The following is a 24,591-nucleotide window of genomic DNA, read 5'->3' as shown; positions in this document are numbered from 1 at the left end:
TCAGAACCCCCCTCCGCTGCAATGAATGCGGCGATCGGTTGTTGCTCAACGACGTTCACCATCACCAGCCATGCAAACATGATTTGTCAAGCTCCAAACTTCCTTTAACAATCAAAATGGATTAAGCGAGCAGTGATTGCTCTTTTTCTCATGGCTGAGCGGTGGAAAACTGACTTCTCTGACGGTTTCAGTGCTTATTTTTGGCGACAAAAGAACAGGTAAGTGTGAAGAAAAAGGAGAAAGCCGTTAGCTAAGTTAGCTACACAGCTGTTAGTTTCAATTAAACTTTTGAGCTAATGTGGCTAACGTAACTTAACGGTCTCCAGATGTTAAAAAAAAAACAATAAAGCTTTTTATAAAGTGGTTTAATGCTATTAAGAGCACTGAATGTGAGAAAACAATTTTAATATTTTTATAATTAAGTTTATGGGTTAAATGTTGGAATGACTTGAATTTAAATACAAATTTTACATGAAATGTGTTAATAAAAGGCAATAATTCCTAGAGCTTTACTGGGAATTCTTGCTTTTTTATATACTGTACTTCATTTCATGTAATTAGAAAATAATTAACTGAATGGAAATGTTTGGAGCTATGTTTTATTTGAATTTCACAAAACTTTTCTGCTCTTTATTTCTAGAGATAGAGTAGACGTGAGCAGAGACCACCATGATGGAGGCAGTATTTCACCTCGCCACAGCTGTCCAGATGTCCTCGTTGCTTATGACTCTTTTCACACAGTGCACTGTCGAGTGCTCAGCAGACACAAAGCAGACAAGATGGCCTATCTACTCCCAGAAGCCAGTTCTTCTCGTCTGGAATGCTCCAACACAGGAGTGTGGGCCACGCCATGGTGTTACTTTCTCCTTGAACCAGTTTGATATTGTGGCGACTCCCAATGAGGGCTTTGTCCGGCAGAACCTCACAGTGTTCTATAAGGAACGCCTTGGATTGTATCCCTATTATGAGCCTGGGGGCTCTGCAGTGAATGGAGGCCTTCCACAGCTTGCCAGTCTCACTCAGCATTATGAAAAGATGCCTGCAGGACTAGACAAGTACATACCAGACCCCAAGGCAAAAGGTTTGGCTGTCATTGACTGGGAGGACTGGCGTCCATTGTGGATCCGAAACTGGGATGTCAAAGATATCTATAGGATTAAATCGCGTGAATTAGTAGCCAAAAAGAACCCTACGTGGACCTCAGATCAAGTGGGGAAAGTTGCACTACAGGAGTTTGAGCTATCAGCTCACAAGTTCATGCAGGAAACACTGAAACTTGCAAAGAGCCTGAGACCAAATCAGCTGTGGGGATTCTACCTGTTTCCAGATTGTTACAACCATGACTACAAAATTGGGCTGAAAAACTACACAGGCCGCTGTCCCCTTGTAGAAATGAACCGAAACAATCAGCTGAACTGGTTGTGGATGGAGTGCACAGCATTTTTCCCATCAATATACATGGGTTCTGTTCTGAAATCAACAGATTACGGGCGCCTGTTCGTTAGAAACAGGTTGAATGAGGCAATGCGTCTTGCCTCTGTTGGAGGAGGATTAGCACGTCCTGTTTTTGTTTATACTCGACCGACTTACAACAGCGAGATGACCCTTTTAACTGAGGTTAGTTGGTTATAGCAAGATCTCATCAAAGATCCTTTTTGTTGCGTCATTCCCAATTTCAGAAACCACATTTATTAAATTAATCTATGGAAAATTAAGAGAGTAATCAATCAGATCAGTTTTTAGTCTGTTAATATAATAATCTTGTTTAAAGTAACAAACTGCCATAATTGCCCAGAAACTCTGGGGATTTGAAAGTGATGACACAGTAACCAAGCTTATGAATTTCTTTTGAGCGCTCTAGTTGTTTTTGTAATTTTATACATTGTTGGTTAGGTATCCAAATACACTGCATGGCCATACAAAAGGTCACCACCTGGATTTCACTAAGCAAATGGGTAAGAGCCTCCATGGGTGATTCTGTTTCAGCTGGCAACAAGTTACTCAACCCTAAGTGATGCAGTGATTTGCTTCTCATTTGTTAAATAACCAGAAAGACACATCCTGTGGTCGTGTTTCAGAAGGCTCAAATTATAAGCACACATCAAGCAGAGAAAATATCTAAGGAGATTGAAACTAAAATTGGGTAAAGAACTGTCCCAACACATTATTAAAAACTGGAAGGGCAGTGGGGAGAGCACATCAGAGTAAGAAGAGAGTCTGCTGAAATGATGCACCCATCGTGCCCAGGCCTCAGGCTTGTGGGGGCAGTCTATGATCTGGGGTTGCTGCAGTTGGTCAGGTCTTGAGCCCAAAGAATGAGGTCAGCTGACTGCCTGAAGACTAGGCTTTGTGTGGTGGTCCAAATCTCTCGTCATCAACACAAGATCTTGACAAAAAATGAATGTAACTCTGGTCCAAAATAAATGTGTTTCAGAAGCTGATGCACAGAGAAAGTGTGCCGTAATCAAAGCTAAAGGCAGTCCAACAAAATATGAGGGTGTGACCTTTTATTGTCCAGGCAGTGCATTTTACCAACTATGTTAAACTGTTATTTCACCAGCTTTTTATTTCTGCCAAAAAAAGAATCCGATTTTAGCCTCTGACTTGAGAATAAACAAATTCATCGTCAATTCGAACCTTAATTAAACGTGTTTGTTTAGCGTTTAGTCTCAACGTCTGATCAAGTGTTGATCGATCAGCTGATAACTTCAAATAGGAGGTGTATTTAAAATGTACAGTACTGTACAAAAGTAATTTTCATCCATTTGTTTTTATATAAATTTTGCTTCCAAGTAGCTACACAATAAAATTTTAAGTGTTTTTTTACTGTAGTTCTTCAGACTTTCTAAAGTTTTCTCCAGCTCCGTCTTAGATCGTTGGCTGCATTTTTACTTTTTTGTTGTTGTTGTTAAGATTTTGCACCAGTTTCTAAATGTCATGTATTTTAAGCAATAAGAAAACAGTTCCAGCTAAGATCGGACTCAGGACCTGAGATGCATCATCTCTCTGATGAGCATCTGCTGATGATATATTTTTAGTTACCGGTGAATGCTTTTTAGGAAATCCCCTTGTTGGTGCTTGAATATAGTTTTCTGTGATAAACTGGTATATTCATATATGAAACCTCTGCTGGCAAAATGAGCCACAATGGGGACTTTTAACATTTTGAGGTAATTTCAAATTCTCAATGTCATAACATCAAAATGATAGTTCGTTGATATCACCTGGCAACACACTAGTTTTGTTTACAAGAGTGCTAGTTTGAAAACTGGATTTTTATTGGTCTAAAATGATGTTGTTGAGAATTTTGTCATATATTTAAAATGGGGAATGCCTAAGCTTCCCAGTGGTGCCAAACAATATACTAAGATATTTCTCTGCGCTACATCAGCTGGCAGAGTAAAAATGGTACATTTTAAAAGAAAGAATCACAAGACAAAGATTTCTTTCCAAAGACATACCTGTTAGAAAATGTTTATTTAAAGGTAGATAGAAATATTATATTCTGTTTTTTTGTTATAAAACATCTATTATCGAATGTATTAGAATAAATTGGCTGTAATGTTTTTGTTAAATCAATGGAACTGTTTGTGTACATGTTTTGTAGACAGATTTGGTGTCCACTATTGGTGAGAGTGTCGCAGCTGGAGCTGCAGGTGTAATCTTCTGGGGGGACACCTCCTATGCAAGCAATGTAAGAATGATCATCTTCTCACCTGATGCTGAACATGCTGCTGTTAATTGGTTTGGTGCTAATGTCTCCTTTTTCTTTACTGCAGACCAGCTGCTCCACCCTGAGTAAGTATCTTATGGGACCGTTGGGGCGCTACCTCCTCAACGTGACCACAGCAGCAGAGCAGTGCAGCCAGATGTTGTGCAAGTTCCATGGCCGCTGTCTACGCCGATTACCGGACAGCGATGAGTATCTGCACCTCAGCGCCTCAACACACAGGATTACAAGCCTGAGCGGCCAGCTGAAGGTGACTGGAAAGCCTGGCCAAGCTGAGCTGCTGGTTTTCCGCAAACATTTCAAGTGCCAGTGCTACACTGGGTATAAAGGGGAAGGTTGTGAGCAGAAAGAAAAAGGGCAGAATAGAGCCCCCTCTGTTTTAGGAACCTGGCCTGTTTGCCTTTTACTCCCACTCGGACTTCTCTCTCTGCTTCATTAGGAATACAACGAAACTAAACCATTTACTTCTTCCAGCAGCACTGAAGGGAAACGTTCAGACTTTTGGGCATAACTGTAGTAACTTTGCCATGAAATTAGTGTTGCATTGGCAGCAACAAGCAGTCACATCTGGATTTAAAGACAGAAAGTTTAATGTCAGCACACACATGACAAATACTGTTTTGCTTGACAAACTTCAGGTTGGGTTCTGGAAAGTTATGTAGGAAATATTGGCTCCACTATGGCTCAACTCTCCAATGATGGTTTGTGTTATTTATTTCTTATAGTAAACAGAAGAATTGAACAACTGGAACCTTAAAAACTGGAAATATATTTATGTCCATGTTGGTGAATTACCACAAACTATAGTTTGTTTCTTGCTTGTTGAAGCAGTGGCCTAGAGCAGCGTTTTGTTTTTGTGGATAGATCAGTCTTTACAGTATGCCACAGCCTTACAAATGAAATGCAAACAAATGTATCATGCCATAAGATTATTAATCATGCAGCCTTAAATCTTTTGCCTGTGAAAACAAAGTGGCTGGACCTTCTTGTTTCATGTATGTGCCTTAGCAGGGCTACAAAGGGCTCGTTTTTTCTATAGTATTTTAGACTTTTTTCAGTGATATTTAGCTCAGTGTATTACAATAACCTTACATTAATACCTTCCATGTTTTGAATTCTATGAATTGTACATATAAAAGTGAAATTGCAACTGGATGAATAGGAAAGTTCAGTGTTTTATACTTATTTTCTAATATTGTACTGTATACATATTTTACTGTGAAAAATGTCATTTCAAATTTTTCAATTACCCGTACAAGTATTCGGATAATATCACTTCAGTTTTTTAATTTTTTTATATTTAATTTCTTTTTGAATTTTAATTTTGGGAGGCCGTTAGTATTTGAAATATCACGTAAGCTGTTTGAACCCAGAAATATCAAAGGTCCAATCATCAGTTAAACATTTGGTTTCTCTTGTATAATTTGCTATGTCTTTAAAATACAGCCTTTTATAGTAAAATATAAGTAAAAGTAGCTGACTGAAAACTTAGAAGAAAAGAAACCTTGTTTTAGATACGACTCCCAACCTTTTTTCAGGGTAGGAGTTGAATGATGTCACTTCAGATTGTATCGGGGTTTCTGGTGGTGACGCAGTACTGATTACTACTAAGGTACATGTCAGGATTATTTTATTACCAGAGCAGTTTCATTTTTGTAAAGCATTTGGTAATTAAGGACTAAATGGAGATTTAGATTTATGATATATTTTTGAATGTCTCCAAAAATGGATCATTTTTCAGTTAATATCCATCTTACCATTTTTCTTTGCACTTTAAATACTTCCCTTGAAGTGGATTGTGCATTATTACAAGTTGCTGTTTTGGAAAGGTAAACCTGTTCCCAAAGTACAAAACTTGTAACAGATGACACATAATGTAACGTTGTGTTTGCAATATGTTCCACTGTGAATCCTGTCACCAAGAAATTAGTTTTTTTTAATAGTTGCTCTACTCTCCTTTTAGTTCTTTACTTATATCAATTGTATGCTAGACATACGTTGTCTTAATATACTAGTAAACATCAATTTTTTTCCTGCTATTTTTCCTACTCATTTGGTTTTGCCAAAAATGTATTTTTATTACAAACTGTTTCTGCCAAAAAAAAAAAATTGTTTTGAATGTTTCATATTTACATTTTGTGTTAAATGTTGTCATCATTAAATGTAATTTTTATAGAATAAGGTTACAGTACTCCTTTTTTATGCCCATCAAAAGGCAGACATGGTAATCTCCATCCTTACATCTTTAAACTTCCTCTTGTCCCCTCTCCATAACTTCTAAACCACTCAAGATAATTTAATAAAACTTCATACATATATGCATCACTAGACAGAGTGTTGTACACGTTTTTGCAAATTGATGACAAAAAGGCCTGGGGATGAAAAGCAGGCATCTTAATAGAAATTCTATCAATGTCATAGTTGCACACTCAGAACAAGTTTAAACCACCTAGTTTAGATATTTGGAGAGGGATGTTTCTTTAAATATTTTGACCAATTAATCTTAAATGTATTGTTTAACGTGCAAAATACGAAAAGTTTAGACCACCTTTATCATGCATTCATGAGAACAGGTTTCCATAAATATTGAGTATTATTTCTCCATATGAAGGTAAAGAGCGTCTTGTCAATGTCATTTAAGAGTTTTTTTTTTCTCCACATGGAGAGACAGATTGGCATGCATTAAATGTGAAATTCCCTCCACTTTGGTAATCAAACCTTGCTACTGGTTTAGTCTACTTTGAGTTTTAGGTTCCAGATTATTATTTCCAAGTATCTCACTTCATTTTTAACCTATATATTACAAATAGTACTGGAACATTTCTTAATAGCCATAAACTCACACTTCACTCCAGTGCAGTATAAATTTGGTTTTGATTCTTCTAAAAAGAAAAAAAAGAGTGGTATCATTAGCCAGATGAGTGATAAGATTTCTGTCCAGCAGAGAGAGAAACCTTGAATTTCACTGCATCTAATATGGTCTGCTAAGAGTTGAGCAACTAGTAGAAGGAGATGAAGCGGCAGAGCATCTCTGATGCCTCTTGAGAGACCAAATCTAGGGCAAGTTTCACCAGTTAATTTCACTGAGCTATTATCCATCCATCCATTATCTTTACCCGCTTCTTCCTTTTTGGGTCACGAGGATCTGGTGCCCATACCCAGCAGTCACTGTGCGAGAGGCGGTGTACTGTACACCCTGGACAGGTCTCCAGTCCATCACAGGGCCACATAGAGTAAACAAAACAACCTAGGACAATTTGCATGTTTTTGGTCTGTGGGAGGAAACGAGTACCAGAAAAAAAAACAAAAAAAAACATGCATGCACAGTGAGAACATGCAAACACCACCCAGAAAGGCCCTCCAGCCGGGATTTGAACCGACGACCTTTTCTCTGAGCTATATGAAGGAAAAATAAACTTTCAAAACCAAATCTAAGAACTGTAAAGTTAACTGATGTTCCACAGTATCAAAAGCTTTAAGAAAGTCTACAAACAACATGAATTGGCAACCTCCAAATAAATCAGAGTAATTTAATCCAATGTCTAGCACTAACTGAAAACTTTTAATTTGTTGAGCGGCCTCAACAGGAAATGACGTATAATGAACGGGTTTGTTTTGTGCAACTCAGAAAAGGTTCCGATGAGTAACAGACATGTCGATGGAACCCGATGGTTAACTCAAGACCTTGATAGATTTAAACATTTCAGTGCCTGGAACTTTTAATTCACGTTTCAATTTTTTTCGTGTGGAGCCCAATATTAGATGTAGTTTCTTTTTTTGTTTGTCGGCAAAACCAAAATTTTGACTTTTTGTCCGTTTTTCCTGCTAAAGTTAGCACCTGCTGCTGCCGAGGGCTTAGCTTTAATTTGTGACACAAGCAGCAATGCAGAAGACATGAACACTAAAATACAACCACGTCCTTTTTTTTAGTGAACGTTTTTAGTTGTCTCCTCCCTGTAGGTATGTGTTATTTTTTTATTGCAGAAAACTTAAAACGATTACAAGTGCTATAGCTAATGGATATTTGGCTAATTCTAATGGTTTTTACTGTTCTTGCAGTGCGTGAAAATTAACTCCAACTTCTTTATTCTAAAGCGTTTATTGAGTCCTAATTTATCGTGGGTTATTTCTCGAGTTTGCTTTGTGTTCACAGACGCTTGTACTCTTAAATTGTTTAGTTACATCGATACACGATAGAGATTAACGTGATGACAGCTAATGTTTTTAGTGCGCGGATCAAACATAAGCAATCGGATTAAACTGATGTAAACAAATGAAGAATTTTCTTTTTTGACAGGGACCAAACTTTCAAATTCAGTCATTTATTTTCAGTTAAATACTACTATATTTAATAACTTTGTGACTGTAATGAATCCAGAGTTGTTAAAAGATCTGCTTGTGAGAGGTGGGCTGGATTTTCAAGTTCAAGTCAAGTTTATTGTCATTCGCATCACATGTGGTACATGAGGTGGGACAAAATTATGTACTCACGATCCCAGTTACACCAAAAAATAGCAAAAGTATAAAGTGTACATTTTAAGTATAAAGTGTATTTTGTTTAATATAAAGTGTAAATTTTCATTCTCTACAAGATGCTTGATTGTACAGTTTACATTTATCTTCATAGCAGATTTCAAGCAGACATCATTGTTCAATGAAACCTATGTCCCAAAAGATTTTGAGACAAGAATAAGTATTATCTTTAACCATTAAATAAATGTTGAGCAAATTGTTAGAGCTATACTTGTAGACCAGAGCACGTTTCTGTTATACTTGTAGACCAGAGCACGTTTCTGTAATAGTCATGATTCTTTAATAATCACGATTTTTCTATTTTTAAAATAATAACTAAGGATAGAGCAGTGGGCCAAGTCATGCTGATGTCCTATTATTGGTGATTTCTGTTTCTACACTAAAATGACACAAAGAACAACTGTATTGTTGTGAGGGACTCTCAGATGTTGCTTTGTTTTTTCCAGGTTTTTTTTTATCTAAATGAAATGAATTTCTTCCGCAATCGTCTTGTCGTTTTGAGCCTGGTGTTGTTGGCTACGTTGTTGCTGTACCTGCTTCTGCCGTCCATTCGCCAGGGCAGCATGGAGCCATCCATCACAGCTCAGAAAATGGGGCTGATGGCTACAGCTCCCCCCGGGGCTCAAACCATCAATGTGTCTATTCGCACCGGACAACTACCTGGAGACCCTCCATTGTTTTTCAGAGAAGCTTTACCAGTGGATAGAGCTGGCCAGGAGATCTTACCAAGGTGAGCTACTAGAAACCACAGTTTAACTAGAAACTACTGTTTAACTAGAAAGTACTATATAGCAAGAGTTTTTAATAAAAACATGCAAAAATGGCAATTGACAAGACTGTGCTAGTTCTGAGGAACTAAATGATATTTCTTTGAAGGCTGCAGGTGGTTCTTCTGCATGGCCAGGCCTTCACCTCCAAGACCTGGGAGGAAGTGGGAACCATGGCCCTGCTAGCCACTAATGGATATCAGGCCATAGCAATGGATTTGCCAGGTAAGTGATGATGATTATGAAAATTGATTTATAATATTATAACTATGTAAAGCTGTACAGTGGCTCCCAGCCCTTGTTCCCAAGGAACACCATCCTGCATGTTTTAGTTGTTTCCCTGCTTTGAAACATCTGATTTGAATAAATGGGTGATTAAAAGGCTTCTGCAGAACTTGATGAATTAATAAATCAGGTGTGTTGGAACAAGGAAAAAAAGATCAGGGTTGGGAACCACTGCACTAGTAGATGCATTATGTAAAGCATTAGTTTATACTAAAAGCATATGTGTATAGTAAAGAAAGTCTATGTTTTGCACTAGTTTTATGAAAAATGGAGTAAGATTTTTGCTTTTTTTTAATTTTAAGTAACAAATAATACATTTTCCTTGGAAAAAACCGATAAAGCCATATCTTTTTGTATTGTTCCACAGTTATTAGTTTGGAAAGTCAACCTTTCATGAGCTGAGAGTGCCCTCTTATGGCTAGAAACGTTTTTACCTGCTCAATATTTATTGCCTGAAACAAAATTAATAATCCCAATATGAAAACATTATTTGTGTCAAGTTCTGTTTAAGATGAATTGAGTCGTATCCTACTGGACATGAGCCATATCACAATAATTGATCCATCTGTTTAATTGTTCTCATTTTGAAGCATTTTGCAGTTATGATGCAAAAATTAAAGCTCTGTGTTCTTGAATGTGTTCCTTCTCAAGGATATGGGAAATCCCCTGACTCTGAGGCTCTGAAGACTGACCCAAGTCGGGTAGACCTCCTGTCAAGGTTCATGGTGTCTTTGGGTGTCAGAGCAGCTGTGCTTTTGAGCCCCTCAATGAGCGGACATTATTCCCTCCCTTTCCTCATGAAGAACAGCGCACAGCTGCGTGGCTTCATTCCTGTAGCGCCAGTCGGCACCCGGAGTTACTCTCCGCAGCAGTACAAAAAAATTCAGGTGAGAAAAATAGATGTATGATCATGAGATTATAGTAGAAACAATAGTTTATTTACTAAAGTTATTAAAGAAAATTTGCACTCTCTGCTTCCATCATATTTTATAAGAAAAAAAAAATCTTGTTTATGCTCATAATTTTAGGGTTATTAGACTGAGATTGTTATTTTATTTATTTATTTGTAGATGTTTTGGACAAATTGTGCCATCCATGTAGAATACGTTTTTAATTTAAATGTATTCATATATTTTACCATAAACGACAAATTGAACTTAAATACTAAATTTAGTTAAAAAATAAATAAAATAATTTGTGACAAGTTAAATGTTTAAATGGTCTGTATTCACATAATCAGTTCATGTGTGTGTGTGTGTGTGTGTGTGTGGGGGGGGGGTGATAATTGATTTTCAGATTTTCTTTTGTTACAGTTCTGTCAGCAACATTTGATATTGTTTTGCAGAGAGTGCAAAAAAAATAACTACAGTATATTTCTTAAAGTAGATTTATCTCACATTTATGCCTAAATAAGTTATTTCAAGTACAAAATAAGGGATGAACAATTACCATTATTATTATTATTAACATAATAATTACAATTATTTATGTTTAAATTTCTCCATCTTGAAAAAAAATGTGATTTTACTTGAATTTTTTTTTATTTGTGTATACTTTTAAAGTTTTCTGTTTTTAATGTTGCTCTTTTCCTATTTTTCTTTTACAAAGCACCTTGTATGTTTCGATTTAAGACGGCATTTTTATTTTCTTTACACATCTGTGTTTGACACAGGTAGAAAACCATTTTTATAATGAAATCATTTCCGTCTTGACTCCTCCATTTTGTTCTTTTCAGACGCCCACTCTGATTGTGTTCGGAGCTCTGGACACAAATCTGGGTGCCCAGTCCCACAAGAACCTCATACAACTTCCTAACCATGAAGTGCTAAAGTTGGAAGGAGCTCGCCATGCTTGCTACATGGACAAACCGCACGAGTTTCACCAAGGGTTGATTCAGTTCCTCAACAAGCTGAAGAAAGATGTGTAGCAAATGGAAAGAGAAGGTAGTGAGGAGGAAAACAAGCAAGGCAGCAAGGGTTTAATTTGATGTCAGGTTTGGCAAAATGCTCTAAGGTTAGTGTTTTTCTCATCACACGATGATGACATGAGGGGAGGTTAATTGGTTCAATTATTCAAATGTTTCATGACATGACCTGAAAATTAGAAACTAGCCTAACTCTGCTTCTCAGCTTTTTATTAAAATATAGCCAAGTGTGTAGTGGTGCATTTTGTTTTTCTGTCCCTTGCTGCTTTATAAGATGGTACGTATTGAATTTATCGTTACCATTTTAGTGCATTGTACGTGTACTGTAGCTAACTGTAAATATGTAAATGTCCCTGTTACAATGTTGTGCAAGTTTCACACCTGACAAACACTTAACCCAGTTAACCACTGCTTCATGCTAACATGCTGTGTAAGTTTAACAGATTCATGTTCTACCTAAAATATGTAAAACAGATTGAAACTGATTACAAAGTTGAGTATATAAATGAATGTTGGCAATAACTTTGGACAATCATAGAATAGCTTGAGAATACTTAAAGGAAAAAGAGTATTTGAGCTGAAACTACTGTTGAGTTAATGTGTGTGTGTGTATATATAGTAGTGTCAGCTCAAATACTATATAAAATAAATACTATATACTACGGTATATACCGGTATACTAATGGTAGAAAGACACAGACGGTTATCAAAACAACTGTTGGTGTGTGTTTTATGTCTACATTAGCTGTTACTGACTTGTTCCTGGAACAAATTCATTCATTGAAATCACTGTTGTTAAGTCTGTTACAGAAAAAGTTGAACTTACTTGAGTCTGTTTCTTTTTCATGGTAATGCACAAAAAACAAACAAAAAAAAAACAGCTAAGATCTTGTAGTCATGCTACATTTGGTTCTGAATGTGTATTCAACAAAGCACTTTTTACATTGAAACGGAGTTTTGAAAGCTGGGATTTACATTGTGTTTATGATATTAAGAATAAGAGATGTCGGTTAACACTCCCAAGTTGAAGCAGGTGTCCTGCACGACTGAAGTTTATTGTAAAGTTATACAAGTTGCAAGTTGTTGTTTTTTTTCTGTCTTTTTAATTTTACCTTGTTAATTTATTGCAGAAAATAAGCTGAAATTATTGTCAGTGCACTAAAAGAGTAAATAAACTACTGTAATATATATTTGTCATTTTTTATATTATATATAACCCAAATGATACATGCTCGTACTTTAAACAGTAAAAAGTGAATTTAATGAACACCCATCCACAATGTAGAAAAGTTTGAATTTATTTTACTGACAGGACATTTAATTCAGTGTGTTAGAAACAGGACTTGGCCAAAGTCAACCGAGACTAAAGCAGGTTTATGTTCATACAGTAATAAATATTAAGTTATATAAATGTATTAGTCTGATTTGAAATTTTGCAGCACAGTGGTGCAACTGGAAGAGCTGCTACCTCTCAGCAAGCAGGTTATCCTGGTTCAAATCCCGGTTCGGTGGGGCCTTTATGGTGGAGTTTGCATGTTCTCTCCGTCCATGTGTGGGTTTTCTCCCGGTTCTCCGATTTCTTCCCACAGACCAAAAACATGCATGTGAAACTAAACGGTAATTAAAATGTCCCTAGGTGTGAGTGAGAGAGTGAATGGTTGTCTCATTTGTCTCAACGTGTCCCTGTGATGGACTGGACACCTGTCTAGGGTGTACCCCGTTCGCACAGTGACTGCTGGACATGGGCACCGGCGACCACCGTGACCCAAAAAGGAAGAAGCGGGTAAAGATGATGGATGGATTTGAAATTTTAACTATATTTGTGAACTGTTGAGGTCCAATACATCAACCCTTGATCTCATGTCATCTAACCAGTGATCCTTAGCTGCTCCTAGGAAATGCATTTAGACTTTGGAGGGGGGGAGGTTAAACTTTTCAAGTTGTGCCTCGACTCTGGACAGGCCCTGCATGGTTTTTGTGTCGTACCCCACATACCCTTTAGATTTTTTAGTGTAGACAAGCTTTTAGCTAGTTGTTATGGTTATATGTATATTTACAACATTTGGTGTTTGTTCATTTGTTCTTAGTTTAGTATATGTTGTTTTAAAGTACTTTGATTTATTTGCCTTTGAAATGTATATTTTGCTTCCTCATGGTTATAGCAAGCCATTGTAGCATATAGTTGAGCAACACATTACTTATTTTCATTTTGTGTAGCATTTCCTTTACACAAAAAAAGCATCTCAAGTAACAATTATATGTCAGCTTTCACAACTGAGACTGGATTAGATAAAAACAATTTGAAAGTATAAATCTATAAAACTTTAAGTCTAAGATTAACATGTTAAGTACAGTGTTTACCATTAATGGCTATAGTTTGTCCTAATAATTCTAATTCAGATATCTTGAATATTTAAATTAGATAAGAAAAATGTAATTGTGGATGTCTGAAGCTGAAAAGTTAAAGGGGGCCGAGATGGGGTAGCGGTAGGGCAGCCAACCTGGGACCAGAAAGATGCAGCTCGACCCCCAGCCATTCCCACATGTCTGGTGTCTCCCAGCAAGACACCCGGGCACCTGCATAGCTGCCCACTGCTCCACCTGGGTGCATCTCAGGTGTGATGGGTTAAATGCAGAGAACTCATTTTGCCATTGAACATACAATGACAATTACAGACTCCCCCACCCTTCCCATGTGAATGAGAAAAATTACATAATTTTGTTCAGTAAGAATTGTGTTTTTGATAACTGAAATATGATTATAGGTAGGATGAATAACAGCATGGATAGCTAAAATATTCATTTTTCACTAACAAGCCTTGGATAAACCTCTCCTCCTCCACCATAACCCTCAGCACTGGCTCTCCTCAGGGATGTGTGTTGAGCCCCCTTCTGTTTACTCTGCTCACATATGATTGTGCAGCTACCCATCCAGGCTGTCACATTGTAAAGTTTGCAGATGATACAGCGGTGGTGGGATGCATCACAAACAATGATGAGTCCAGCTACAGGCAAGAGGTGGAACACCTGGAGAGCTGGTGCAAAGAGAATAACCTTCACATCAATGTGAAGAAGACAAAGGAGATGATTGTGGACTTCAGAAGGAACAAAAACACCTACACCCCCCTGAACATAAGAGGATCTGCGGTGGAAGTGGTCTCCAGCTACAAGTACTTGGGTGTACACATGAATGACAACCTCAGCTGGAGCAACAACACCACCAGCCTGATCAAGAAAGCTCATCAGAGACTCTACTTCCTCAGACGGCTGAGGCGAGCTGGTCTGGGAAGCTCAGTCCTCACCTCCTTCTACAGGTGTGCAGTGGAGAGCATCCTGTGCTCGAGCATCAATGTGTGGCATGGAGGCTGCACAGCTGCAGAAAGAAAAGCTTTGCAGAGAGTGGTGAAGGCTGCACAGAAATCTGTTGGAATCAGTCTCCCCACCATCACAGACATCTACACCTCCAGATGCAGGAAGAGGGCCACCTGCATCATGAAGGACCCCACCCACCCAGCACACACACTTTTTGCCCCACTCCCCTCAGGAAGGAGGTAAAGGAGCATTAAGTGTAGAACCACTAGACTGAGGAACAGCTTCTACCCTGAGGCTGTTAGACTCATGAATCTCTAACTAGAATAATCACTGTGTAAAACCATATCATGTTGCTGCTGATCTGTTTCATGTTGCTGCTGATCTGTTTCAATGTTGATGTGTTCATGCGTGCACATCTGCTCACAGACTCATGTTCATGTTTGTGCTGATGTTCAATGTTTTATGTTATGAGTGCTTAGTGTATATTTAGTTGATGTTTTTCTTAGTTCATATCTTAGATGTTATTACTGTTTTTCTTATACATTTTATTGTTGGATGTAACTGGGACCCTGTGTACATAATTTCGCTCCACCACATGTACCACATGAGGTGCGAATGACAATAAAGAAACTCTGACTCTGACTGACTCTGATAAATCCATCTCCTTTGAAGAGCCTAATTATTATATGATAAGTTGGCTTGCCTTAACAGCAGCTAGACGGACGCTAACGTCATAGCTCTGAAATGGTTTAGTCCACTTCGTGGCTCATACTGTGTTTTTAACAAATCTAATGAGTTTTAATATTTAAAATTACGTATAATATAAAAGATGCGTATATTTATAATCTTGATCTAAAATATGTCGGTTTTAGCCCTTTTTGAGAGGTTCAGTCTTTTTTTTTTGAGGCCAGATGAACTCCCCTCCTTCCGAAGAATTAATAGTTTGACCTCTGCCCGCTGGTTGACAGTTGTCGGTAAGAGTTCTGGCAACTCATTATTGAGTTAAAAAAAAAAAACGACGTCGTGTGTTTACAGTGCCGCGCACTACCGTTAATCTCGGTAAGTTAGCTAGCATTTCGGACTTAGCTGTAGCAAAGAAAATGTGTCTCGTGGTACCTGAAACAAAGCTAGCCGAATGGAGAGGTGCTGGAGGCAAGTCACTCAGGCTCCAGTTGGAACCGGATTCAGCTTTCTTTGTCTTTAAATCTGGACTACAGTAAAGACTGTTTAACTAGATATGTCACACGATCCTGACACGCTTTACTGCAGATGTGATTGTTTGTGTCTTTTATGTCCTTATAGAGGAGTAAACGAGCCATGCTGCCTGACAAAGATGGTCCAGGTGTTGGAGGAGGACACAGCTCACCTGAAGGAGAGGACCCCTCTGTGAGTCTGCTCAGAAAATACCTTCGTCTCAGAACTGTCCACCCTGAGCCTGACTACGGTGAGGAGGCCTGCCCCGAACTCAAACACAGCTTGATTTAGGCTCATTTGCCAGCCTTTTTCATGTCACATTTATAACGATTGTTTTATTCTCACACATTCTGCAACGTACAGGTTTAGTGAATTGATTTAAATCCCAATTCTTCTGCGTGTGTGAACGAGTGGAACTGATTTGCCTGCATCCGTTCTGCGCCTTTTGTCAAAGTCCAGCTCTTATCTACATAAGTTACACATTAAATGTAGTTATTCATGAAGCTTTAGATGTTGAGGTTCACTGGTGGCATCCTGTCACTTAAAGTGAAAGTTGTCGCTTAATAAATCCAGGATGAGTAGTAATGCTTTTCTTTAACCAGGTGAGTTTCCTTTAGTTATTAGTTTATTTTGAAAGTAAACTTCTATAAAGATAAAATATTAAATTAGATCAAGGTGTAAATATGTTGCATGCGTTGCAATTTCATTTTCAAACGAGTTTGTAAATTTCTCTCATCGTGTTTTTTACAATTTGACTTTGTTGTAAAATAAGTAAACGTACTTGAAATGCCTTTTTAATAGGTTCTCTAAACCAGCCTAAATATTTATTCAGATTATTATTTTTTTCTTACAAGGCCATTGCCTTTATCCTTGTACGACGCAATCTAAATCTTGTATCTGTGCATTTAGTCCAAATATTACGTTGGTTAAAGATGCATTCCAGTTTGCACAACTGGAATATAACAATCAGCAGGAGATCATTCAGCTGGTGTGTTGGAACATTGTGGATCGTCTCCTCAAACAGGCTCAGGCACTGAAAAATGTAAAAGTAATAAAAGCTTTGATTTGATTTTCTTTTGACCTTACCAAAGTTTATCAGCATAACCACAGCTACGAACAAAATTGGCATTGACTAAGGATTTTAACTTGGCTGTTCATGTAAAAACCAAGTTTTCCACTCTGTGTTGATTCATTTATAGATGCTGCTCTCAGATTCTTGGACCAAATTGCAGAAGAGCTCGAGCTGCCAATCAAAAAGATTGAGGTGATTTAATCCACTTGAAGAACAGTCACGACCTGTGCTTGAAGGACGTGACACAAGTGCTTCACCTCTGTTCATCTGCTTTAAGGTTTGTCCGGGCAGAGTTGTGTCAATCATGACGTGGGAAGGAACAGAACCCACGTTAAAATCCATCTTACTGAATTCCCACACAGACGTCGTACCTGTTTACCAGGTACGATCTAGGTCTTTGACTTGTGTGTTACAATCTTAATAGCTGTGACAAAAAAGTCAAAAATAAACTAGCTATCTATCTTTTTTCAGGAACATTGGAAATATGATGCTTTCAGTGCTTTTAAAGATGCACAGGGCAACATTTATGCCCGAGGATCACAGGACATGAAAAGTGTAACTATACAGTGGGTATAAACTGCCTCAGCAACTATTTGTGCTTTTGTTTTTATGGTCTTCACTTGTGTTTATGTTCAATAAGAACCACGTTTTTGTCATAACTGTGTTCAGGTACATTCAGGCGGTCCGAAGACTGAAGGCAGTAGGATGGAAACCAGCACGTACTGTGCATTTAATGTATGTCCCTGGTAAGATTCTTGACTGTTTTGATGCTTCACACCTCAACTCTGTTTCTGTAAGGACCTGAAGCAGAAATTATTCATGAAGTTTTGGTCATTTAACATCAGAACCACCCTGTTTCAGCCAGGGTTTGTTTAATCACAAACACTGAAGACACAAGACATGACTTTGATTGCTACTTGCATGTTTTGTCATTCCAGATGAGGAAGTTGGAGGTCATAAGGGAATGGAAACGTTCGTGACCCATCCAGAGTTTCAGAAACTAAACATCGGCTTTGCTCTGGATGAAGGTAAATATTCCACTGGTTGCAGCATTTTGTACAAGTTAAATGTTAACTTTCCATTTGAGATGATTAAATGTGTCGTGGGATTATTCACTAAGATTCTCACACACAATTTGCTCTGAAAAAAAATCTCAACTTTAAACCTTAAACAGGTCCAATCAAGAAAATTATGTTGATGTAGATTCTTTAGTCATCCAGGACATGGAAAATTGAAAAACAGACAAACAAAAAGAAATACACTTTATTTTTTAGGTAAACTTTCCATAAACTATAGAATAAAAGTCTATTTTTGTTTTTTAATTTACTTTATATTCATTCATACAGTCCAATAAAATGACTCCAAAGTCATTGTGTATTGATCAGGAGTTGAAAAATAGTTACCTTGACTCGAGAACAGCGAAGTCCCAGGTGACACCAAAGTTACTGACCACAAATAAAACTTTGGTTGATAATTTAGTTCATTGTTAATTGAATTTGCTGCTTAATTTTTCTTTATAGTGTTTGTAAATGAGACCTGGTTCTCAAACATTTCACCTGGTAAAGTAAAGGCAAAAAAAAAAATAAGAGTAGGGGGTCAATAGTACTAACTTTATGTTGGGTTGTTCTTTGTTTTCATCTTTATTTTTTGTATCAAGACTCAAATATCAAGTTTTATTTTGAAGTGGGGCAGGTTACACAGTCGAAACAGAAGATTAAATGGTGTAGGGAGATAAAATATCACATTATTTTTTTAGCAAAAACAAACAAGGGCAGTTTCTGTACTTTTAGCACCGTTTTATTTGGGTCTTAACTTTTCTCATTACACACACAGCAGCTGGGTATATTTACTGTGTGCTGCACTGCAGTTTATGTTTTGGGTTTTAAATCACTCTTCATACTTAAAATAATAAAAAAAAGTTTATCTCATTTGTTTAGATGGATTGCTCACTCGTATTTATCATTTGATGACGAGCTAAATGCTCTATTTTTGGGTTTTATCACCATTTAAAAAAATAGGATTAAAAAATAAGGTCTTAGAAGTTGGTTTTGACAATATGTCAGTTTTTTCTTTAAATTCTAGCTTCATCCTGTGGTAATGTTTAACCCTGGGTGAGTGATTAGTTTGAATTTATGTTAAAACCCAGAGACAGTGTGCACTCTAAGATTTAAAATCAATAACCACAAAAATATATTAAGTGTGCTTTTGTGCTGAAAGGAAAATGTGTAAAAATAAATTAATCTTACATTGTCTGAATTTAGGAATGCTACTATGAAGCTTCTAACTTACCCACCATGTTTCTGTCGTTTGCATCACAGTTTGTCCTTTGTATAATTAATTTTAAGAGTGGGCTTTTGTGTTTGTATTCTGGAGGTCTGGCTAATCCTGGTGAGGCGTTCACTGTGTTTTATGGAGAAAGGAATCCCTGGTGTGAGTATGAAACAGATTATAACATCAGTGTCTGAAATTTTCAAGGGAGAAACGTTTGAGGAGCTTTGTTTTGAATTTTAATGGATAATAAAATCCATCTTAAGTGAAAGATTTTCTGTTTTCCAGGGATTACAATCCACTGCCCAGGAAGTCCAGGTCACGGCTCCAGGTTTGTGGAAAATACAGCTGCTGAGAAACTGGTAAGAATCATTAACTGGCTTTAATATCCACCGTTTTTCTTTTTATGGCAAACTTACTAGAAATGGCTAACTTAAAAAATATATACATAAAATAATGCAGCTATTTTAGTTTAGTTCCACTAATTCTAAAAAAAAGTAAATTGTTTTTATGTAATATAAGATTTTAAAAAAAAAAGACGGTGTGAATGCAAATCTGTTCAAATGAATAAATCATACTGAATTAATAGACATATCTTTTTTTTTTCTTTTTCTTTTTTGGCAAAGATGTAGTCCAGTCCACCAATTTTGTGTTTTATTTCCTCAAAGTAAAATTTATGCTTAAGAAGTGAAGTTATTTTTTTTATTTTTTTTATCGTAATGCGTCACTGAACTTTGTATTTTTTTTTTCCTACAGCGGCACATCATAAACTCTTTTCTGGACTTTCGAGAGAAGGAAAAGCACCGGTGAGAACATTTAATTTGCTCTTTTATACACCACTTTATATAAAGGATTTATTTATTTTTATGGTCTTAAAAATCAAATATCTATGACGCTGTTTTGATACTTTGCAAGCTTTTTGTCTGCATGAACTTCCAATAAGAATACTTTTTGAATGCTTTTTTATTTTTTATATATATATCTGTAAATAATTAAAGATTTTTGCAAAGTTTGTAATGTACAGTGAAAGAAACGACTGTAATATTAAATATTTAGAAATATATACTTCCTGGGTTTGTAGACGTTACTGTTGTGGAAATAGCCTTGACCTGCAGAAAAAAAAACATAAACTTTAAGGACTTTAAGTTTTTAACAGCCATCAATTTTTTTTCATCTGATAGGAGATAAAAAAAAAAATAAAAGTAAAAAAAATCTGAAAAACTTTCTTTAAACAAAAAAAAATTATGTCTTTATTTTGTCACAATTATAGATTAATTTCACTGGGAAATATGTCATGGAAATGAGTAAATTAAGGAGGAGTAGAGAAATTTAAAACTTTTTTTTTTATAGATTAGATTAGACTCCCGTTTATATTAAGCCTGGTTCTTCATCAATTATTGTTTGTTGTCTGTCAACATTTCTAATATTTAGAGACTAAACTGAATTTGTGTAACAACATTTACATAAGTTATATTTTTAGCCACGATCTTGGAAATGTAGTTCTGCATTTTATTGTTAACACCACCTCATGTGGCTCTTTCAGGCTGAACACCAGTGAGTGTTTCACACTGGGTGATGTCACCACAGTGAATATGACAATGGTCAAAGGGGGCGTGGCCTACAACGTCATCCCAGCTGATATGGACGTCAGCTTTGATCTAAGAATACCCCCAACAGTGAATCTCCAGGTGAGTGAATGCAGCTGCAGTTTCAGATCCTCGGCTCAGAGCGAGCTCCACGTTAACCTCTTGACGCCAACAGGAGTTTGAAGAACAGATCAAGCAGTGGTGTCAGGAAGCAGGAGAAGGTGTCACTTATCAGTTTGCTCAGGTGAGTTTAAGACCAACTTTAAAAAAAAAAAGAAGAAGAAGTGTCAAGTTTATACTTGTTTGGTTTTGTCAGAGGGACTAAATTAGTGCTGGTCTGTTACAGAAACACATGAACCAGAATGTCACATCAACAGATGTGAACGATCCCTGGTGGAGCGCCTTTAGCGCCGCCTGCAAGTCGCTGTGAGTACAGACATGCTACGAGAGCGTTTTCACACCTTGTTTGGCTTGTTAGAGTCAAGGAAGATAATGGAAGGTGATGCACAAAACATTTTCTTTGTGGAGATAAAATATAAACAAAGCCAGCTAGTCCCACTTTCATTTGTACCCACAGCTGTCAACATCTGTCTGGTTTACGTCTTCAGCGTGTATGCAATTTTTCAGATTAATGATCTTAAAGTTGAATTTCTTTAATGTTGGGATTTGTGGATTACGTATGAGCGGTCCGTATTTTACCTGCGGTAAATCAGAAATGGACTTTTCACACATCAACCGCTTTATCATTTATAATTTCTTTTATTCATTTAAAAGGACGATGCACATGTATCAATATTTGTATTTTAAACAATCATACATGTGTCATAATTAACTCAAGTTGCTAAAATTCATCCGTTGTCTTTGAAATTTGGTAACTGAGCTGTTGCCAACTCACGCGCTTGTATTTGAAAAGAAGATTTGAATGATAAGACTTTTATAAGCCTTTGTAATATAAATTCTTCCACTTGAAGCTATTTTCCTGTTTTTGCTGCGTAAGCCAAGTCTCATACGACGTCTCTACTGTAGGAACATGACTTTGGTGAAGGAGATATTTCCTGCTGCTACCGACAGTCGTTTCATCCGAGCGGTGAGTATTTGACTAAGATATATTGGAATTTTATTTATAACATTTGAAATGAATTTCTCATATTTGTTTCCCCTGACCCCAGCTGGGTATCCCTGCCATCGGATTTTCCCCCATGAACCGGACTCCGATTCTGCTGCACGATCACAACGAGTATCTGAATGAGCAAGTCTTCCTGAAAGGCGTCGGCGTGTACGAGAGGCTCATCCCAGCTTTAACTAATGTTCCTGCCTTACCCGGAGAGGCTTAGATGAGCTTAATTCTCACAGAACTATATTTTGCTGAAGACATGAATATTTAATTTGAGGAGTTTGCTGGGATTACCAAAGAATAACGTTTATGTTGGATAAAGCCAAAGTGTGCACTTTAACCTTTGGTGCCGTTAATTTGTTACGATTCTCAGGATTTAGACGCAGCTCGTATTGTAGCAAGTTTTAACAATTTATTATTTGAAAAATGAATAAGACTGATTGTCTCTAAGACTGAAGAATGATGATTGTTCATGTGTGTGTATATCATCTCAAAGGAACACCATCCAACATGTAAACATCGGTTTTCAGTTGGATGAAAATATCAATCACCTCCTTTGTAAAATATCACCAGTTTGAAGAATTTTAGATGCATATTTCACATTTAGAAGCTTATTTAATAAATTGTAAAATAAATAAATATATTTATCCCTAAGCCTGACTGCGCCTGGTGTCACACCATCAGGAAATTTATGTTAAATCATTTCAGACCAACCGGGGGAAACCTGGAGTTCTGTTTCCAGATGAAACTATTTACTGCATGTTGGAGCTCTAAAAGTAAATAACGCAAAGAAATACAATATTAAAAGGCAAATATTTAGTTCAATATTTAACTGTTCTTTAAATTAAATAAAGCTCATAAAGAGAATAACACCGTGCCCACAGAAAAACACGGCAGAGGTTATATCATGCCGTGAAATCTGCTCTGGTGCTAATGTCGAATTAGGAAAATAAGGATATTTCTAAGCCTTTTTAGAGTAAATTAAGAATCAGAAAACTAGAAGTAAAGGTCTTGGATCACTGACTTAGAATAATGATTTAAAAAGAATTAAAGTTAATGCTGAATAATCCAGGTAAAAAGATCCTACAGAAACGTTTCATCCAAAGGACTTCCATCAGTCCAAGGAGCCACAACAAACTTAGTCCCATAAGCAGCGCACTCACATAGTGGGCCAACCAGTTTGATGGTGATAAGATGGTTTCTGGGGCCCGCCCTCTCCCCCGTCTACTACTCTGAGGCAGCCATAGCCAAAGTGGCTCAAAACATCAAAGTTCACGCTCAATAATCCTGACTCCAATGACCTGACTTAACTTTGTTGGATTTTTTTTACCTGGATTATTGAACATGAACTTTGATGTTTTGAGCCAGATGACCTTAACTTTGTAAGAAAAAACGAAAAAAATTGCAAAATAACTATTCTAAACCTTTACGAAGCTCGTTACGAATGTATCTAATTTAAAATGGCTTGAGTGAATAGCTAAAATAAGTGAGTACAGAAAGCATTTATGTTACAGGAAACATTTAAACTGATTATTTCTGCTAAATAGTGCAAAAAAAAAAAAACGGTTTGTATTTTGGCACAACCCAGGAGACCTGATCCTTTGGCTAAAAATCATTAGTCTCAGTCCGTCTTAAAAATGAGGCTCTTTTGAAAACAAAGTTAATCTTTAGGGCAGAGAAGAGAGATGGTTCAAGAGAGGTGGGAAGGGGGACACATACTTCAAAAGAAAGAAGATGTAACATTATTTGAAGAAATGCACATCACTCTGTTCCTTTCAATTCAATTCTGTTCTAATGTGCCAATTCACAACAAAGTTGTCTCAGGTTACTGTACAGAAACATTCACATACAGAATTATTCGAGCTGTCATTTAGAAAAACAGCATGTCGCTGACCCAACCCGAGTCATATATTTGATCAAACTAACCCAACGTCTCTTACCCAACAGATGGGTTATGAAAATAACTCTGCATTTTTTATGTGTAGGATATGCATTATTCTCTGAACATTTTTTACATTGTATTTGAATAAGTTGGACTTCATTTTTCACGAGATCAGATGGACGGTCTCAACAGTTTCACTTGATCTGGGTTTCACACAGATTCAGACTAGACAGATGTGAACAGAATACTGAAAAGTAGAACAAAGCACTGTGAGGATGATGATCTCCCGAGCCAAACGTCTGTATCTTACAATCCGAGTTTCAGTTTTGTTAAAACAAAAAAATATATGTAACCGAGCACCAGTTGTTATATGAGTCATGTAGTCCAGAAATGGTGTTGTATGAGAGACAAGTTATGAAAAATTGATTTGATTTGTAATGTTGTTTACATAAGGTTAAGGTCAGCTCATCTCCAGTTCAGCCCTCTTTGGAGTTGTCCAATTAACAGTGTGTCTCTCTGAGGGGGGACAGACAGGAAGTCTGTGCAGTCAGTAATTAGTCTTCTCTCTCCCCGGGACATGACAGCGGCATTAACACATGCAGCCATCGGGGAGACGGATAAAAGCTGCAGTCACATCCGTCCTCCCAGGGGGAGGGCAGGTGCAGTCATCCTGTCGCTGTCGAGCATGTGAACGCCTGGCCGAGCCTGACTCTGGGGCTGTTAAACACTTTGTTCCATCTTTGATTATTTTAGAGGAATTTTCAATAAAAGTAGCTCAGCCATAACAGCTCCATTTTGAAATGGCTTTCATGTAATTTTGTGACTCTAAAATCTGTATTATTAATTCTGTGTGAATTAAAAAAAAAACAATCGCTCAGCAGGTGAATCATAATTCATGTGTTGGTCTTAAAAAACATGAGTGTG

General features: G+C 37.1%; 3 protein-coding genes across 3 annotated transcripts; all 3 read left to right on the top strand.

The window, feature by feature from the left end:
• The first annotated feature begins 669 nt into the window (after positions 1 to 669).
• On the top strand, positions 670 to 4,285 carry hyal2b (hyaluronidase 2b). The gene is made up of 3 exons (XM_037679477.1): positions 670 to 1,617; positions 3,608 to 3,694; positions 3,780 to 4,285. The coding sequence occupies exons 1-3, from the start codon at positions 670 to 672 to the stop codon at positions 4,167 to 4,169; spliced, it is 1,425 nt and encodes a 474-aa protein (XP_037535405.1). The 3' UTR covers positions 4,170 to 4,285.
• A 4,445-nt stretch (positions 4,286 to 8,730) lies between these two features.
• Positions 8,731 to 11,459, top strand: abhd14a (abhydrolase domain containing 14A). The gene is made up of 4 exons (XM_037679479.1): positions 8,731 to 8,993; positions 9,140 to 9,255; positions 9,967 to 10,202; positions 11,051 to 11,459. The coding sequence occupies exons 1-4, from the start codon at positions 8,731 to 8,733 to the stop codon at positions 11,240 to 11,242; spliced, it is 807 nt and encodes a 268-aa protein (XP_037535407.1). The 3' UTR covers positions 11,243 to 11,459.
• A 4,057-nt stretch (positions 11,460 to 15,516) lies between these two features.
• LOC119412469 (aminoacylase-1A) lies at positions 15,517 to 22,079 on the top strand. The gene is made up of 15 exons (XM_037679476.1): positions 15,517 to 15,610; positions 15,854 to 15,995; positions 16,945 to 17,009; positions 17,095 to 17,199; positions 17,289 to 17,383; positions 17,487 to 17,563; positions 17,756 to 17,845; positions 19,191 to 19,247; positions 19,374 to 19,447; positions 19,842 to 19,891; positions 20,629 to 20,773; positions 20,847 to 20,915; positions 21,018 to 21,097; positions 21,698 to 21,758; positions 21,841 to 22,079. Exons 2-15 carry the CDS (start codon positions 15,869 to 15,871, stop codon positions 22,003 to 22,005), a joined length of 1,260 nt encoding a protein of 419 aa, XP_037535404.1. The 5' UTR covers positions 15,517 to 15,610; positions 15,854 to 15,868; the 3' UTR covers positions 22,006 to 22,079.
• The last annotated feature ends 2,512 nt before the right edge of the window (positions 22,080 to 24,591 follow it).

Source organism: Nematolebias whitei, chromosome 7, assembly GCF_014905685.2.
Source record: "Nematolebias whitei isolate Nwh7 chromosome 7, NemWhi1, whole genome shotgun sequence".
NCBI classification, from domain to species: Eukaryota; Metazoa; Chordata; class Actinopteri; order Cyprinodontiformes; family Rivulidae; genus Nematolebias; species Nematolebias whitei.
Note: the sequence above shows the minus strand (reverse complement) of the source record. Positions and strands in the feature narration are given on the sequence as shown.

Excerpts from the sequence above, each read along its gene's own strand:
- hyal2b (XM_037679477.1), top strand. The coding sequence starts at position 670 with ATGATGGAGGCAGTATTTCACCTCGCCACAGCTGTCCAGATGTCCTCG. Across the intron at positions 1,618-3,607 it reads AGATGACCCTTTTAACTGAG|ACAGATTTGGTGTCCACTAT; the intron begins GTTAGTTGGTTA and ends CATGTTTTGTAG. Across the intron at positions 3,695-3,779 it reads ACACCTCCTATGCAAGCAAT|ACCAGCTGCTCCACCCTGAG; the intron begins GTAAGAATGATC and ends TCTTTACTGCAG.
- abhd14a (XM_037679479.1), top strand. The coding sequence starts at position 8,731 with ATGAATTTCTTCCGCAATCGTCTTGTCGTTTTGAGCCTGGTGTTGTTG. Across the intron at positions 8,994-9,139 it reads GGCCAGGAGATCTTACCAAG|GCTGCAGGTGGTTCTTCTGC; the intron begins GTGAGCTACTAG and ends ATTTCTTTGAAG. Across the intron at positions 10,203-11,050 it reads AGCAGTACAAAAAAATTCAG|ACGCCCACTCTGATTGTGTT; the intron begins GTGAGAAAAATA and ends TGTTCTTTTCAG.
- LOC119412469 (XM_037679476.1), top strand. The coding sequence starts at position 15,869 with ATGCTGCCTGACAAAGATGGTCCAGGTGTTGGAGGAGGACACAGCTCA. Across the intron at positions 17,010-17,094 it reads TGCCAATCAAAAAGATTGAG|GTTTGTCCGGGCAGAGTTGT; the intron begins GTGATTTAATCC and ends ATCTGCTTTAAG. Across the intron at positions 19,248-19,373 it reads TGGAGAAAGGAATCCCTGGT|GGATTACAATCCACTGCCCA; the intron begins GTGAGTATGAAA and ends TCTGTTTTCCAG.